Raw genomic sequence first — 18,011 nt, 5'->3', positions numbered from 1 at the left:
CTACTACCATATCCCGTTCAAAGGCACTTAAATATTTTGTCTTGTCCATTCACCCTCTGAATGACACACGTAGGCAATCCATATTTCAATATCTCAAGGCTTAAAAACCCTTCTTTAACCTGTCTCATCCTCTTCATCTACACTGATAGAAGTGGATTTAATAAGTGACATCAATAAGGGATCATGGCTTTCACCTGGATTCACCTGTTCTTAATGTTTTGTACACATTTATACAGTACACCGTTTTTGGATGGTTGTTTACTGGTTGTTGTTACTTTAAAGGACTTACTTACAAGCATAACATGAGCCACTGACATTATTCATGATGCCAGTACTGTTTATATTTATGTGCAGGAGCTCCACTATACTTTGAGCTAATATTCTTTAAGAGGAACGTGAGCTCAAGCAGTAGAACATTTTGAGTTCCTGCCCAAGTCAAGCGCTGTGTGTGTACCCTGTGTGTGTGTACGCTGTGTGTGTGTGTACCCTGTGTGTGTGTATGCTGTGTGTATGTACGCTGTGTGTGTGTACGCTGTGTGTGTGTGTACCCTGTGTGTGTCTGCTATGGAGTTGAAGTGGTCTGTAGATGTGTGGAATGTGAGAAAAGCTTGCCTTACAGAAGCTGCTTGTTCAGGGAGACTGTCAGCAGGCTGATAGCATGGACCCACTAGTCGATGACAGCGGGCTGCATGGGCAACATGATCTAGTCCTCAGTGTTGAGTGAACCACTGACCCATCTAGATTCACTAAAGCATCAGTTCATCTGCACAGCCTCAGCTACACCTTGTATTCATGTATTAAATCTAGCTCGTCTTCTTTATGCCTGTCATGCCATGGAATCTAATGTACTGGTGTTTCAGGTGGCTAACTAGGCGATGATGGAGGATAAAGTGATCCAGGAGAGGGGGTTGGGTAGAGGAGGAGGGGGTCTATGGTGGTTCCAGGGGCCCTTCACCCTGCTCTGAGAGAGATGTGTGTTGGCACCGCACGCCCCTCCGGCAGGCAGTGGGCGCGGGGCTTGGGGCAGAAGGGTGAAATGTCACAGACAGAATGCAAATCCAGCCTGACAACTGGTGCAGAAAACATGTTCTCTCTGACTCTTGGAACCTTGCTATTTCACAAAGCCAAATGAACATATCAGCCATGCGGTGCCCCGGGCACCAATTGGGTTATTTTTAAAAGAGTCCCAAAAAAACAGCCCAGCTAGCATTACATCATCACAGCCCTTTGTTGCTGCTGTTATCCATCTTCTCCAGCTCAGAGCTCCACCTCCCTCCCTCTCTACACACCTGTCTCCCAGGAGGAGCTCTACACACATGGGATAGGGTTAGATGTAAGTTGGCCATCTGGAGTCTTGTTGTGGTAGAGATGATAAAACAACTACACACCGACTCCTGTTAGTCATTTCCGATACTGTATGCTCAGATCAGATCCAGCATATTGAGCATCATAACATGCTGTTTGGTTCAACCTCGCCATGATCATTTCCTATCCATGATCTGCAATGCCACGCGTCAGTGAGTCCATAAGCTATTTTGTTCAGACGTCCATGTGACCCAGGATTTGTGGTTCCACGTACGAACGAACGGTGAGCCTTGCTCTGCCATGTGTATTTGATTCATAGTTCACGGGTTTTTCTCTCAGTACATGATGTCCACTGACAACGACCCGGCCAGGGCCAGCCCAGCTCAGTGACGTCACACGGTCACAGGGGCCGAGACATGGTCCTCAGTCCTCCCTGTCATGTACTGCCTGGGGAGTCAGGGTTACTGAGAAAAGGCTCTGCCTACCTGCCAGGTCTAGTGGGTCGATGACTAGCTGTGACGGCAAGGTCATGCCTTCTACAGTCAAACCTGAAAATTTGTTGTCTGCACAACTGGTCCAAGCACACCAAGACAGTAATGAAGAGGACACGACTAAACCTATTCCCCCTCAGGAGACTGAAAAAATGTGGCATGAGTTCTCAGATCCTCAAAAGGTTCTACAGCTGCACCATCGAGAGCATCCTAACTGGTTGCATCACTGCCTGGTATGGCAACTGCTCGGCCTCCGACCACAAGGCACCACAGAGGGTAGTATGCGCGGCCCAGTACATCACTGGGGCCAAGGTTCCTGCTATCCAGGCCCTCTATACCAGGCGGTGTTAGAGGAAGGCCCTAAAAATTGTTAAAGACTCCAGCCACCCTAGTTATAGACTGTTTTCTCTGCTACCTCACGGCAAGCGGTACCGGAGCACCAAGTCTAGGTCCAAGAGGCTTCCAAACAGCTTCTACCCCCAAGCCATAAGACTACTGAACAGCTAATCAAATGGCTACACAGATTTACCCCCCCCCCCCCCCCCCCCCCCCCCCCGCCGACTCTGTACCGGTACCCCCTGTACTGTATAAAGCCTCGTTATTGTTATTTTACTGCTGCTCTTTAATTATTTGTTACTTTAATTTCTTATCTTTCTTTAGGTATTTTTCTTAAAACTGCATTGTTGGTTAAGGGATTGTAAGTAGGCATTTCACCTGTTGTATTCGGCGCATGTGGCAAATAAAATATGATTTGAACTAAGAATCCTCATACTGAAGAGCACAATTACAACAATAACAAACCACTGAATAGCATTACAGAATATTATTCAGCCCATTAGTCCATCCAACCACCTCAGAATGTGATTACAGAAAAATTATTCAACAGCCATCTGCACTCACTTATGTGGCACAAGGCTGTCGTACTACTACCACGACCAACTAATAATAACCAAGGCTGTCGTACTACTACCACGACCAACTAATAATAACCAAGGCTGTCGTACTACTACCACGACCAACTAATAATAACCAAGGCTGTCGTACTACTACCACGACCAACTAATAATAACCAAGGCTGTCGTACTACTACCACGACCAACTAATAATAACCAAGGCTGTCGTACTACTACCACGACCAACTAATAATAACCAAGGCTGTCGTACTACTACCACGACCAACTAATAATAACCAAGGCTGTCGTACTACTACCACGACCAACTAATAATAACTAAGGCTGTCGTACTACTACCACGACCAACTAATAATAACCAAGGCTGTCGTACTACTACCACGACCAACTAATAATAACCAAGGCTGTCGTACTACTACCACGACCAACTAATAATAACCAAGGCTGTCGTACTACTACCACGACCAACTAATAATAACCAAGGCTGTCGTACTACTACCACGACCAACTAATAATAACCAAGGCTGTCGTACTACTACCACGACCAACTAATAATAACCAAGGCTGTCGTACTACTACCACGACCAACTAATAATAACCAAGGCTGTCGTACTACTACCACGACCAACTAATAATAACCAAGGCTGTCGTACTACTACCACGACCAACTAATAATAACCAAGGCTGTCGTACTACTACCACGACCAACTAATAATAATACTACTACCACGACCAACTAATAATAACCAAGGCTGCCAAAAGACACCAAGAACTGCGTTATTAAGCCTTTCTATAACAAAGCCAAAAGCTGCCGAGCCAATAGACCACTGGGCATAAACCTCCCAGTCCGCAGACACAAAACAATGCCCCGGCCAGACAGTCAGGACCACAGTGACACCCGTAGCTATCTGAGATGTCTGCACGCATGGCCACAAATAGAAGCTAATTGCTGCTGAGACATCAGCTGAAGCAACAGATTATTTTTAGGGGCTGTTCAGTGGAGTGAGAGATCTGATCCCAGACCAGAGTAGACGAAGGAGAAATAAGGGAATTGATGGAAATTTGTGGAAGGGGATTTGTCAGGGATCAGGGAGGAGTGGAGTGGGGAACACAGTGGGCTCATGTGCACAGCTGAAACAGCCACACATCGCAGCCACATCAGCCTGACATTGGCCTGACTACTCCCTTCAGCTCCAATCACGTCACTGCTCACTAAGTTCCTGTCATCACCGAATTGGTCTGGAATCGGAAAACATCCCCACATGTCCTGCTGCTGTGCCAGTACAAATTAACCCATTTTGACGTCAGTGTCTTTGTTCTCTGCATATTTCTCCCAGTAAAATAACCTCATCTGTTCTGTATAAAGCATAGCATTATTATTATATATCTTATCTAGGGCTTCTATTTCTATGTTCTAGAACATGTTCAGTGTCTCCAGCCTTGAGTTATTGCAACAACATCAGGTGATATAATTAAGCAATAAGGCCAGAGGGGGTGTGGTATATGGCCAATATACAATGCAGATTGCCTGGACACAGCCCTTAGCTGTGGTATATTGGCCATATACCACAAACCCGAGGTGCCTTATTGCTTTTATAAACTGGTTACCAACGTAATTAGTATTTTTTTTGTCATACCCATGGTATACTTAAAGGATAATGCCCGAGAAGCCGGTGTTTGAAGGATATATTGGCGTGGGTGTTGTTAGGCCCGAGACAAAGTCGTTTCATTTGGCCTGTTTTCTATTGATATTTATTTTTATATATCCATAAAAATGATACTGATTCATGATTTCAACTGGCTGAAAAAAGCTGCCTGCCTCATCCCGACTACCGACACGTCCATTACTATGCGACAGCTGGAGATATATGGATATAGAATATTGAAACATTGCTGCAAATGTCAGAGAGACAGACAGCAAGGTTTATTCAAATCTCCACTGTTGAAAACTAAATGTTAGTCTAAAAGAAATGTGAGACAATGTCTAAATACTTTTGATAACAGAGATCAAGTTTATAAATTGCCTGGCCTGGCTGATAAAACAGTGGATTGCACAGTCAGATGGAACAGAGTAATTAGGCCTTTTAACATCATAGATTTAGCCGGTGGTAACTTGTGGAATAGACACTGGCTTGAATGCGGTTTTAACCAATCAGCATTCAGGACCCACCCGTTGTATAAGGTCTGATATACCACGGCTTTCAGCCAATCAGCATTCAGTGCTCAAACCACCTAGTTTATAATTGGATTGTGATCACAGCAGCATTTTGAATTGGATGAGGTACCCATGAGGAGACATGGCTTCCTGTCATAGCAGACAGCTGTCGTACATGGAGTAAAAGAAAGACGACCTCGCCACATTCTGTCACATGTACATCTGTCAACTCAACTACTCCAAATGGCCCGGAGGCTAAGGCACTACAATGTACACGCTAACTCCACAATCCACACTAGCCTCTAGTCTACAAACATCAGAATCCTCCTAGATTTAACAAAAATTGTTGGCGTAATCAGATTAATTCATGGTGGGTTTTAATGGGTTGCTGTCAAGAAATACCAGGCTTAGGAGATACGTCGTCAGCAGAGATCCATAACTTATCAAAAGCTGATTAAAACAGGACGCATCCTCCACTCATCTGTGCGAGTGAAGAACACGCACTGAACTGTGTGTGTAGTTGACAGGATTGTGGCATTTAATTGTGAATGTGTGTGTCAGTGTGAGATGAGAATCATACGCAAAAGACCTGGAATGAACTATGACCCTTTCAAGGTAGGATGACATCTCTGTACCTCACAAGAAGCCTAATGCTACATTTGAACACACAAGAGGGGTGACTAACTATGGTGTTACCACTAGAACACTAGCAGTATATCACATACAGGCTTTTTATTGATGCATTGCATTTTACCAGGCAGATCAATTAAAAACAAACTCTTATTTACAATGAAGGCCTGACGTAACATATTTATCTCCATCCATCCATGAGTTCTACTGGAGTAGACTACACGGTGCCAGCTGATGGTGATCCATGGTAGTGGTACAACCATCACTTGACTGGGTGAGTAAGATTAATTGTTGCACTCTTGCAGTAGCCTAAGCCATAGAGATCTAAATCTGAGAGGTCCCTCTCCAGCAATGCTCCTCCTGTGTTTTCAGCAGCACTGTATAATGTGAGATGGAGTGACGGCCCAGTGTAATGATGGGTCCTGACAGCTGAGCAGAACCGCACAGCCTTGGCTGAGAGCACCTTGTGTTGTGTAACCAGCCCATTGTTACCACTCTGTGGACTGTTAGCGCCATTAACATTCATAGGAATCAAAACGAGCCAGCCAGCCAGGGACATAGACAACTGCTGTAAAGGGGCGAGACAGGACGAGGGATGGAAACAGAAAGACACATGGGCAAAGAAGGAAGGCTTTGAGCCAGAAAGAAAGACACAAAAGCTGAAGATAATTGAATCAAATGTTTTTTTTTTCCCTTTACAAAAAAAATAAAAATACACAAGACAGAACAGAAAAGGCCCGTAAAGCTGTTCCTTTTGAGCTGGACTGTGTGCTCTGCTCAGTTCAGGCTCAGAATCATTCTGTGTGCCCCCTGTTCGCAGCAGAACATCACTGGAGGCAAGTGGAGGAACAGCCACTCCAGAGAGGAGAGAATGGAGAAGAGAATGAATGATGAGAGGAGCTTTAGTCTATTTGACTGACCATTCGAAATGGAAACAGGTCAGCTGACACAGAACACTGCAGCTTCACACCTTGAAGGCTCTTTTGGCACATCAGCAATATCTGTTATCACACCCTCAGAAACACTTCTACATTCTAAAACAGAGCTGCGTGTGAGAATTATTTTAGGCTCAATCTGTGAAATCACAGGTTCTGACAAGCATTTCGCTACACTCGCAATAACATCTGCTAACCATGTGTATGTGACCAATAAAATGCGATTTGAAGACCACAGGACCAATCCATAGTTAGAATACCTTATTCACAGTTCAACCAAATAAGATTCATTGGCCCAAGTATATGTATGAACCCAGTGGGTATGTAAAGTGTGTGGAATTGCTGTATTACCTCTGTGTAAATGAATATTTACTGTGTGGGAATGTGTGTAATAGCATAATGACTCGAGGTTCACTTCATATGGAACAAACACCCAGGGCATCCCCAGTGGCCCACTGCCCTGCTGTTACCTCCATCATCCAGGACATTCACATGACTGAATAGTACCCAGGTGCTTTCAGAGGGGAGCCCCCACTCCCTGTGATGTCAGTGTTTACATTCTTTCCACACTAATCAGATGGAATGATTTATTCATAATCATGGTAGCATAATAAACATTGAAAGCACTGACAGTTAAACCCAAGGCCTCTCGCACAGCATGCACATACCCAACCCCAGCGTTCGCTTCACACAGACACCAAAACATTCTTATATCCTTCAGTCTGTCTTTTCGTGGCTTCTTTAAGTTTTTTTTATTTTTTATCATTTAAATATAAAACAAGCCCACATATGATGAATCGACCATGTTGAGAAGTGCTCCTCCCTCTCCTGTTCTGTAGTCCTGTGTTGAGTTGGAGATAGGCTGAGGCTCTTTATGCACTGGCCTCTTTTCTTCTCAAATGTTCACGTTCTCTTTAACGGACATAGAAGAACCTGTTCTGGAGCCGGAGGGAGACAACTTCAAAGCAAATCAACAACCAACCTCAGAGACAAGAAATAAAAAAAAGGGATAGAAACGGAATAGTCTGAGTGGAGGAGTAGGTTCTGGAAGCTGAGGGGGTCTGGAGCTCTGTATACTGGAGGCACTTTGGCACAGAGCCAAGGCCCCAAGCAAGGCCCCACACAGGAGGGTAAGGGACAGACAGCATGCAGCACCACACTACCACCCAACACAGAGATACAGGAATGATCATGGCACAGAGAGAGGAGAGATTGAGAGCACCTGACGAACATGTGGAGGAAAAGGCCAGCCTCCCCATTATCACGTTTTGGAAAAGAAGAAAATCAGAAAAGAGTTTGAGGTGGTGACAATGCCACAGTGGAGAGACTGGGAGAACAGGAGGAAGGGGGTAGAGGGAGGCCGATGGAGTGAACAGAGGAAGACAACCAGCTGACAGAAAGCTATACAACACACACACACTGTTCCTTTCTTTCAGAAGAGTAGAGAGGGAAGGTAACACAGGGGAGGGTTTACTACAGTCTCAGGTCAGGTATCAGGTAGGGTGTGGTCTACAGGTGAAGCAGGCAGATGACTTCCGCTCCTGCTTCAGTTAGTTTCCCCCAGCCTGGACGCTCCCTCCCTCCGCTCTAGTCTGCTGTGTCTTCCCTCTCTGCCCCTCACAGGTAGAGCTCCTTGGCTCTGATATGTGACAGCTTGTCTCTCAGCATGCGGAAGGAGGGCCGCAGCCCCACGTCCAGGGTCCAGCACTGCTTCATGACGTCGTAAACCACCACCGGGCAGCCGTCGGGGGCGTCCATCTTGTAACCCTTCTCCACCCGCGGCACCACCTCCTTCAGGGGCTGAGGAGCAGAGAGGAGGGCGTTATCAACTCAACCACATACTCTACTAGTATGTTATAACATCCTCCACTGTCTGAACAGCGGCCTCAACCTATCTGCCTGCGCACAAGCTTAACAGCTATTAAATAATACGAAAGACATCACTCATCAAGATATAGCCATTTTTGCCTTGCATTGGAGAAGGCAATACAGAAAGCTGCTGCCCCCTGCTGGAGGCATACTTACAATTCTGGGGTAAGGCACACGCCCAAAGGAGTAGATCTCCCATAGCAGGATACCATAACTCCACACGTCTGACTTAGTGGAGAACCTCTGGAGGGAGCAGAGAGAGAGGCTGAGGTCAACTACACAAGACACAAAGACAGAGCTTAGGCTACACTATTTACACCATTTAAACATCCTCCCATTTACACTCCCTCCCTCCTTCATCCAATCCCCTCTTTTTCCACCCTCACCTTCTCTCGCAGGGCTTCGGGGGAGGTCCATTTGACGGGCAGTTTGGCAGTGTCCTGTGTGGATGAGGCCTCCTTGGTCAGACCAAAGTCACTGACCTTGGCGATGTTGTCGTCAGACACCAGCACGTTCCGGGCCGCCAGGTCTCTGTGCACAAAGTTATTGGCCTCCAGGTACTCCATGGCTTCACATACGTCACTGCACAGCAGGGGAGAACGAGGAGGAGTCACCAAATGGAGATGTGAGACACAGATAAAGAGAGAAACAATGGGATCACTCAGCCAAGACAAATAACTCATTTCATTGTAGATAAGTGATACCAATAGCCATTTAAAATACTTTGGTTCCTGGCATCCTCTCCAGGGAAATCACATTATAATTGAATAAAGAAATCCAATACTGCAGAACTTCCTGAGGATGACTTACAGTGAGAATTTGAGTAAACAGTCTCCTCCCAGCACGGTCCGTCCTCGAGAACGGAGGTAGTCCACTAGACTGCCCTGTGGTGGGGGGAGAGGGGGACGGCTGTCAAGCTGGGCAGTATGAACAGACCCTATCATAAAGAGACAGTGGACTCCAGCCCACGGCCTAGATAGACTAGACTGAAGTACCTTGGCCATGTACTCTGTGACGATGTAGAGACTGCCCCTCTCCTCTACGATCACGCCCAGCAGCTGAACCAGGTTGTTGTGCCTCAGTTGCCTGCAGGGAAGAGAGAGAGGGTTTTTAGTGACATAGCTACACACAAAGGTGTACAGACACAGAAACACACAGTAATAAGGTATTATAGAGAAAGTGGGTAAGACCATAAAACAGAATGGTTGAGACCTACGTCATGACGGAGGCCTCAGCAATGAACGCCTGGGCCGTGGCGTCGTGTTTGATGCACTTCACTGCCACCTTGGTCCCTCTGTAGTCCCCCACCATCACATCTGAACAGATACATAGAGAGGTAACATTGGACAACGACACACAGATGTCACACGGGGATGGAAAGAGACATCTTTATCAGCGCTGGTCTCAGTTAGGGTCTTTACCTCCAAACTCCCCTTTGCCAATGGTCTGGATGAGCTTGAGTTCCTTTCTGTTCAAGGCCCATCCGCCTGTGTGTGTGTGTGTGTGTGTGTGGGGGGGGGGGGGGGGGGGGGGGAAGAGATCGAGAGAGAGAAAGTCAGACTCTGGTTCCAGCAGAACTAATGAAATATCATCCTTCCCCAGACAGAGCAAAGCACAAGGTTAAAGACTTACTGCTAATTGAAGTGATTAAGCCCAAATTTCCTGTACTACAGAAGATGAAGACAGACCGAGTCACTGTGTATTCTTACAGACCAAGAGTGACTCAGAGAATGGAAACACAAGGTTAGTAAAGTGTTCTTACTCCTGGAGAATTCATCCTGGGCGGCCACCGTTCCCTCCATCAGCTTTGGCTTGATGAGTCTGGTACAGAGGCCGTCGGCATCTTTAGTGTAGTGCTGAATTGAGATCGGCGAGAGAGAACATGGCGAGTTGGATAGTGTGTGTATTAACAGTAGCTGCATAGTCACACTGAGGAGGTAGAACTGCATTGTCAACCGTATGTCAAAGACCAGACAACAAAGAGCAGGAGTCAAGAAGGCTCTCAGCAGTCTGGGGTGAAAAGGATGCTGGGATTGTAGGGCTAGAGGGGACTGCTAGTTAACAGGAGAAGCATGGGAATTGTGTGTTTGGTGGCGAGAGGTCACTAACCACACCTTCACTTTAGATACACTCACATAATCCTGTCGACTCCAACTGGTCTACATGTGATCAGGTTAACCAGTCAAACACACCGGCCATCCTTTTGACCTGTGATTAGTTTGTTAATCAATGGAGAAGCACCCAGTCATAGAGTGTAATCTGACTGCCACTGTGTTTTACATGTGAGTAGCATGCACAACCACCAGAGGGCAGCATGGTATAGGAACTATTGCCTCTGTACAAGCTACTAAACAAATATATTCATGTCAACACTATTTGAGCTTTAAAGACCCATGATCAAATTAACACATTATTTCTGCATATTTGCAGTCATGAAACCAAGGTTTTATAACTGATAATTGGACAATACAAAAATACTCAATGTGCCTGAATACACACTTGAATCTCCACACAAGTACACACCATCCATAACAACCCAAGTACTTAACATGTGATTGACTAATCCCTTAAACACAACAGTGTTTGATTTCCATTATGTGGTTAACACCACAAATCCCACTGAATGTGGGTCTATTGACAGGGAAGGATAACTTGTGTGGAGCCTGTTGTGATAGGCCAGTGGAGAGTAAGGGGAAAAAGAATGAGCTAGAAATCACAAGAATGTGAGAAATAGTGTCACAATATTAGAGCGAGAGAGCAAGAGAGAGAGAGAGAGATTTGACGATTACCGATTGTTAAGAAAACCTGAAATAGGCATGCCTGATTAATCGGTCGACCTCGACTCACGATATAGCATCATGATACTTAGGTGTCGATTCTGTATGTATTGTGATTTGATACTTCAATTTTGTTTGCTATTTGATGTTCCAAACATATTGCTCACTATACGTCTGCTGCAGAGAGACGAGAGAGTATGAGAAAAGGAGTTTTGATCAGTCATGGAATTAAAAAGTGCTGAAAACATGTTGGCTCCCTATTTAAAAAAGGCAGAACAAGCTATAGGGTGAAAAATAAAAAAAGGTACAGCCGACTAGCGCTTGCTAACGTTATCTTAAATCCATACTTGCAGAAAAAGTATCAATAAAATAATATTGATTTCTCCCCGATCAATAACCTCCACCCCCTTTGCCTTCTCCAACTATGTCACTAAGCGTCATTGACGAGTACCTTAACACCATACAGGGAAAGCAGAGTGGGAGGGAGTAGCCTAAACAGTAAGAAATAGGGAGCGTTTGGGACTGACAGGCTGACACCGCCTTACCTCCACCAGCTGCATGAGGTTCTGGAAGAACTCCTCCTCGTCGATGCTGAGCTTGCCGTTGTGGTAGATGATGCGGTAGTGCTCCACCTTACCGTCACAGCTGACACACAGGGTGTAGTCCCCAGGGTAGTTGGTGCTCTCCCTCGCCAGGAACAGACCAGTCTCTGGGGGGTAGAGGAGGAGCTCTGCCTGCTCCCGCGTTATCTTACCATGGAACCATCTGGAGATGGACATGAGAAGGAGAGGAGAGAGGGGGAGGGACAGGACACAGAGATAGGGCCTTAGTGGACTACAGAAAATTACCATACCAAGGTCATCAAAGGGGCAAAAAATACAATTTATAAGTAGAGGGGAGATCTACTCATTATTGCTAGCGTGCAATGTTGGCGATGTAACGCATACAAAGCCCTGTATTAAAAGAGTTGATAAACAGTCAGTCATAGACAAGGTAAAGGGGACAACAGCAGTAGATCAGCATAATGTAAGGCAGTGGCATTTCTAGGCAGTTGTACTTAGAGCAGTGGATTGAGTCTGTCTGTGTCTCAAGGAGCCAGTGAGAAAGTGCCTTGGCGTAAACAGGAAACGCAGACACAGAAAAACACACATGGGCAGGCAAAGACGGAAACTGACACAGGCTCTGCAATAACAGGAAAATGCAAAGCAGCTCAGAGCCGGCAAGGCGCAAGGCAGGGCCTACCAGACCTCTCTATTCACAGAGAGGTGAGACCACACAGAGGAGAGAGGCTTTTAGAGAGAACAGCACAGTGGCTCTCATCCCCTCAGAACAGTCTATGAAACCTGCCCCCGGCTGACCGCAAGGCAAGCTGCAGGACACGTGGTTCCCTTCTTTGTTTTGCCTCAAGCTATTAAACACGGCCTCCATCTCACCTCATGTACAAGATCTACAGGATAAACTCCACCCCTTGCTTGGCTTTTTCCTTAAGATCATTCATCTCTTATCTGTAGTAGACCCTAACACAGAATCCCCCAGCAGTATGGAAACAGGAGCAGTAGGAGGTCCACAGGGGTCTCTCTGGGGGCTGGTGAGTTAAGGGTAATCAAAGTGTGTAATTGATTTACACAGTTCCCTTCCTCCCTCCCTCCCTCCGTTGCCCAGCACAAAGACAGAGCAGGGCCTGTGCAAAGCGGCTTAATGCGGAGGGAGGATTGAGTTGATTAGATCAGCGGAGCTGCTTCTCCATGGACAGCAGCCTCCTTAACTCCCATTAATCTGAGAGCAGGCGCCAGTAAGCCAGCAGTCAGCCAGACACTGAGTAACCAACAGCCAAAACACAGGAGGAGCACACAGGAGCTACCAGCCAAACATATGACCAACCAGTCAGACTATTTAATGAGGAAGAAGGGCATGTAATATGCCATTTATATGTTTCAGTTTGTGCCATTCACTAGGGAGAACAGGCTGCTAGAAATAAGGGGGAAATAGAGTAAGGAAGGACAGTGGGGAAGGAGGTAGGAGAGAGAGAGACTGCAGTGAGCAGGGGACGGAGGCCTTTTGCCAGTCTTCTTTAGGGTGGTGCTGTAACCCCACCTCCCTTCCAACAGAGTGGATGATTACCAGCAGGTGGCAGCAGTGAGCTGTGAGGTCAAAGAGCAGCATCTCTCAGGGTGTGGAGATCAACAGACCCAAGAACACAGCTGACACTGTTAGTTATATAAGCCAACAGGGAGTTTTCCCCAAGACATCTGTTACCAATTCATAATAACAACAACCCCCCCCCCCTCAGACTCACACCACTAACCACTCCTCTCTGAGGGCATCCACAGGGCTGATGTATTATTGGCTGTATTTACAGAGAGTTTGCTCTCTTACAGCTGAAGGAGAGTAGGAGGGCAGTGGACTCTGCCCAGTCCCTCCACTGGTGACCTCTACTTCATAAGGACAGCAAACCCACTCACTCCCTTTAGTCAGTTCCCTGTCCAGTGGAGTAGCCGTGCCTTTGTTCTTCCTTGTAACACTTGACTGGTTGCCCTTCACCACACAGCTTGAGCTTTCCTCTCCTCAGCTGGGCGGTTAAGCTCAGAAGAATGAGATGTTGGGGGAGAGAGTCTGCAGTGTGTGTGTGTGTGTGTGTGTATGTGTGTGAGAGAGAGAGAGAAACAGAGAGAGACACACAACAGTGTGTTTTGGTCCAACACGTTTGAGTGCATCAACTTCAGCCTTGTCCTGTGTGTGTGTGAGTGAGTGAGATAACTCTGATTATCTCCTGGCCTCCAGTTTTATACCATTTGCATAAGTCTAATTTTTTTCCTCTTTTGAAATAGCTGGCCCTTCAAAGAGCCAGATTCAAATCGGAGCGGCACTTAGCCCCACCCACATTGGCAGGCAGCCACCCAGAGAGCAGACGGGACTGAGAAGAGGCGGTAAAAAAACAACAAATATTACCAACATCTCCTGTCAGGCCTTTGTAACACCCCCCCCCCCCCCCCCCCCCCCCCCCCCCCCCCTCCCCCTTCTAATGAACTAAGCACCAGTCATACCTTTAATATACAGTGAAACATGGGAACTTCTCACAGGTAAGGGCACATCTTATGTGACAGAGCAGCAAGGTCCTATCATGTACTTACGGCATAAGACTGAGTTTTCCCCCCGACTTGACCCCTTCCCTTTTCTGGACGTAGTTAGCTGGGATGGTTCCCTCTCTGCCCACTGTGTTCTTCGCTTTGTACCAGTTGGGATCCTGAAATATCAGCAGAAACACCCGTTAGCCTACGTTAGCACACCGATCCCGTAGAGGTTATGTGATTAGCATGAGGATGTAAGTAACAAAACCTTTTCCCAGGACATAGAAATATCAGATATGGGCAGAAAGCTTGAATTATTGTTATTCTAACTACACTGTAAAATGTACAGTAACTGTTACTGTGAAATAATACCATGCTATTATTTGAGGAGAGTGCACAATTATGAACTTGAAAATGTATTAACAAACCAATTAGGCAGTCTTGAGACAACATTTTGAACAGAAATGCAATGGTTAATTGGATCAGTCTAAAACTTTGCACATACACTGATGATCTAGTGGCCAAAATCTAAATTGTGCCTGGGCTGGAATAATACATTATGGCTTTCTCTTGCATTTTAAAGATGGTACAAAAAAGTGTGTGTTGTCTTTTTACCAGATCCAATGTGTTATATTCTACTACATTAATTTCACATTTCCACAAACTTCAGTGTTTTCTTTCAAATGTAATCAAGAATATACATATCCTTGCTTCAGCTCCTGAGCTACAGGTGTCATTTTTGGTGAAAATTGAAGAAAAAAAGGGTCCAATCCTTAAAGAGGTTTTAACACCGTTGTATAACTACACAACTACACACTACTTACATTTCCACAGTTTGGAAAGGTGACCCGTGCTTACCCTGGTGACTCCAATTATGGTCAACACATCTCCTTTACAGAAAGGCAGGTCCTGTTCATTCGTCGACTGGAAGTTGTACTTGGCTACACACTCTGTGCCAGGCAACCATGGCACCTAGGTCACGAGTGAAGAGGAGAGGCGCTGTTATAAAGTCTGAGATTGACTACAGTAAAAAGGTTACAGACAGTCATAGCTTGGACGAGTGAATTGCATTTATGTCGTCATTGACACCCTAGGGAGAAATTCAATTGCAATAGGGTTAAAATAATACATAACAAGCATTAAAAAAAAGGTCTACAACTCAAATCTTAAATAAGCATGCACCATTCATAAAATGTAGAACTAAGAACAGATATAGCCCTTGGTTCACTCCAGACCTGACTGCCCTTCACCAGCACAAAAACATCCTGTGGCGTACTGCATTAGCATTGAATAGCCCCCGCGATATGCAACTTTTCAGGGAAGTTAGGAACCAATATACACAGGCAGTTAAGAAAGCAAAGGCTAGCTTTTTCAAAAAGAAATTTGCACAAACTCCAAAAAGTTCTGGAACACTGTAAAGTCCATGGCGAATAAGAGCACCTCCTCCCAGCTGCCCACTCTACTGAGGCTAGGAAACACTGTCACCTGTCACATAAATCTACGATCATTTCAATAAGCATTTTTCTACGGCTGGCCATTATTTTCCACCTGGCTACCCCTACCCCAGTCAACAGCTCTGCACCCCCCACAGCAACTTGCCCAAGCCTTCCCCATTTCTCCTTCACCCAAATCCAGATAGCTGATGTTCTAAAAGAGCTGCAAAATCTGGACCCCTACAAATCAGCTGGGCTAGACAATCTGGACCCTCTCTAAAATTATCCACCACAATTGTTGCAACCCCTATTACTAGCCTGTTCAATCGCTCATAACGTCTGAGATCCCCAAAGATTGGAAAGCTGCCGCGGTCGTCCTTGTCTTCAAATGGGGTGACACTTTAGACCCAAACGGTTACAGAACTACATCTATCCGACCCTGCCTTTAAAAAAAGTATTAGAAAGCCAAGTTAATAAACAGATCACCAACCATTTCGTATCTTCTCCACTATGCAATCTGGTATCCGAGCTGGTCATGGATGCACCTGAGCCACGCTCAAGGTCCTAAACGATATCATAACCGCCATCAATAAAAGACGATGTGCAGAAGTCTTCATCGACCTGGTCAAGGTTGTGTCTTTCCACTCTTTCCTCTGGTTTAAAAATATCCCAATGCCCCAGGGCAGTGATTGGGGACACTGCCCTGTGTATGGTGCTGTCTTTCGGATGGGACGTTAAAGGGGTGTCCTGACTTTCTGAGGTCATTAAAGATCCCATGGCACTTATCGTAAGAGTAGGGGTGTTAACCCCGGTGTCCTGGCTAAATTCCTAATCTGGCCCTCAAACCATCACCTAATAATCCCCACTTTGCAATTGGCTCATTCATCCCCTGTAACTATTCCCTAGGTAGTTGCTGCAAATGAGAACGTGTTCTCAGTCAACTTACCTGGTAAAATAACGGATACATTTTTAAAAAAAATTGTTATTTACTTATTTTGCACCCCAGTATTTCTACTTGCACATTCATCTTCTGCACATCTATCGCTCGTGTTTAATTTCTAAATTGTAATTGGTTCACCACTATGGCCTATTTATTGTCCTATGGGCTATGTACAGGCCACTATGGCCTATTTATTGCCTTACCTCCATAATCTTACTACATTTGCACACACTGTATATAGACTTTTCTATTGTGTTATTGACTGTACGTTTGTTAATTCCATGTGTAACTGTGTTGTTTGTATCGCAATGCTTTGCTTCATCTTGGCCAGATCGCAGTTGTAAATGAGAACTTGTTCTCAACTGGTTAAATAAAGGTGGGGGGAAAAAAATAGCTACACTGGTTTGTCCTACACGCTATTCAGACCATATAGCATGTGGGCCTATTCTTTAGGCATTAACTGAGGCTCCTACGTCTAACCGGTGGTGTTGTGGCATTAGTGTTGTAAATAGCATCTTCACAGGAGTCATGGTTGTATGTTATCAGCTAGAGGCAATGACAGTACACAGCAGAGTGTGTGTGTGTGTGTGTGTGTGTGAGAGAGGGACACAAGGTGTGTCCAAAATGGCACCATATTCCCTGGAGGCTCTGGTCATAAGTAGTGCACTATATAGGGAGGGGCGCAGCCACTATCCTCATATAACCTGGTGTATTCCTGAAGCAATGCTCTACGCACAGCTCTGTATGTCTGATATCGTTATCGGGACACACATCCCTCAATCATTTCCTGATAGGAGTCAGAGAGACGAGCGTCACAGAGGGAGCGATGTGAGAGTTATGTACTGTTGTGTGCCAAAGATTAAAATAATTTGGGTTGATAAGCAAATGTGAATATGGGGGATGCAAGGGGGTTGTAATCATGCTTTGTGGCTGCTGACAGATGAAAAGCAGAAGCACTAATGTCAGTCAGGAAATATGACACGTCTGGAAGGGGCACGGCACATTAGAATGTGTGTGTAAGTAGGATGCGTGCGTGAATTAGTGATTCACGGGTCGACTCATAACCTGCAGTCCCCGTGGTTGTATCTGCGGGGCAGGCGCGTTTAGGGTCATGATATATTGTGTGGATGAAGGTGGGTTGGGTTGAATAAAAGAGAAAACAATACCTTAAAAAAAAAAAAAAAATTTAAAAGAACAATGTAGAATTCTTGTGCATTTTATAATAACAGGGTACACTGGTTCTCTTTCATTACTTTAGGCTGTCAGCCTGAGCTTCAGGGCCCAACTGTACGTGCGTCAAATCACCTATACACCAATCACAAAATTATTGTGGGAACAGGCAGAGAAAGTTGGGAGTTTAATTCAATAAGAGAAAAGCTGTGAAATGGAAAGCTGAAAATAAAGAGAAGCGAGGGCCAGAGAAGTAATGTTTGGGAAAGCATTGGTGACGTGGTAAGAGGATGATAGCAGTGATCTGTGTGATGGCTCTGTACAAAT

At 45.5% G+C, this 18,011-nt stretch overlaps 1 protein-coding gene across 2 annotated transcripts in view; it reads right to left on the bottom strand.

The window, feature by feature from the left end:
• Positions 1 to 6,158: 6,158 nt before the first annotated feature.
• Positions 6,159 to 18,011, bottom strand: part of LOC110526572 (tyrosine-protein kinase CSK) — a 44,047-nt gene continuing 32,194 nt past the window's right edge. For both annotated transcript variants that reach the window (XM_021607650.2, XM_021607651.2), the window contains exons 3-13: positions 15,000 to 15,113; positions 14,205 to 14,317; positions 11,619 to 11,838; positions 10,059 to 10,152; positions 9,718 to 9,783; positions 9,513 to 9,612; positions 9,292 to 9,382; positions 9,107 to 9,180; positions 8,683 to 8,878; positions 8,453 to 8,539; positions 6,159 to 8,227 (exon numbers count right to left, since the gene is read on the bottom strand). In XM_021607650.2, coding sequence (XP_021463325.1) covers positions 8,045 to 8,227; positions 8,453 to 8,539; positions 8,683 to 8,878; positions 9,107 to 9,180; positions 9,292 to 9,382; positions 9,513 to 9,612; positions 9,718 to 9,783; positions 10,059 to 10,152; positions 11,619 to 11,838; positions 14,205 to 14,317; positions 15,000 to 15,113 — 1,338 coding nt within the window. In that variant the 3' untranslated portion in view covers positions 6,159 to 8,044. The remainder of the gene's footprint in view (positions 8,228 to 8,452; positions 8,540 to 8,682; positions 8,879 to 9,106; positions 9,181 to 9,291; positions 9,383 to 9,512; positions 9,613 to 9,717; positions 9,784 to 10,058; positions 10,153 to 11,618; positions 11,839 to 14,204; positions 14,318 to 14,999; positions 15,114 to 18,011) is intronic.

Source organism: Oncorhynchus mykiss, chromosome 6, assembly GCF_013265735.2.
Source record: "Oncorhynchus mykiss isolate Arlee chromosome 6, USDA_OmykA_1.1, whole genome shotgun sequence".
NCBI classification, from domain to species: domain Eukaryota; kingdom Metazoa; phylum Chordata; class Actinopteri; order Salmoniformes; family Salmonidae; genus Oncorhynchus; species Oncorhynchus mykiss.
The sequence above is the reverse complement of the archived record's forward strand: the minus strand, read 5'-3'. Positions and strand labels throughout refer to the sequence as shown.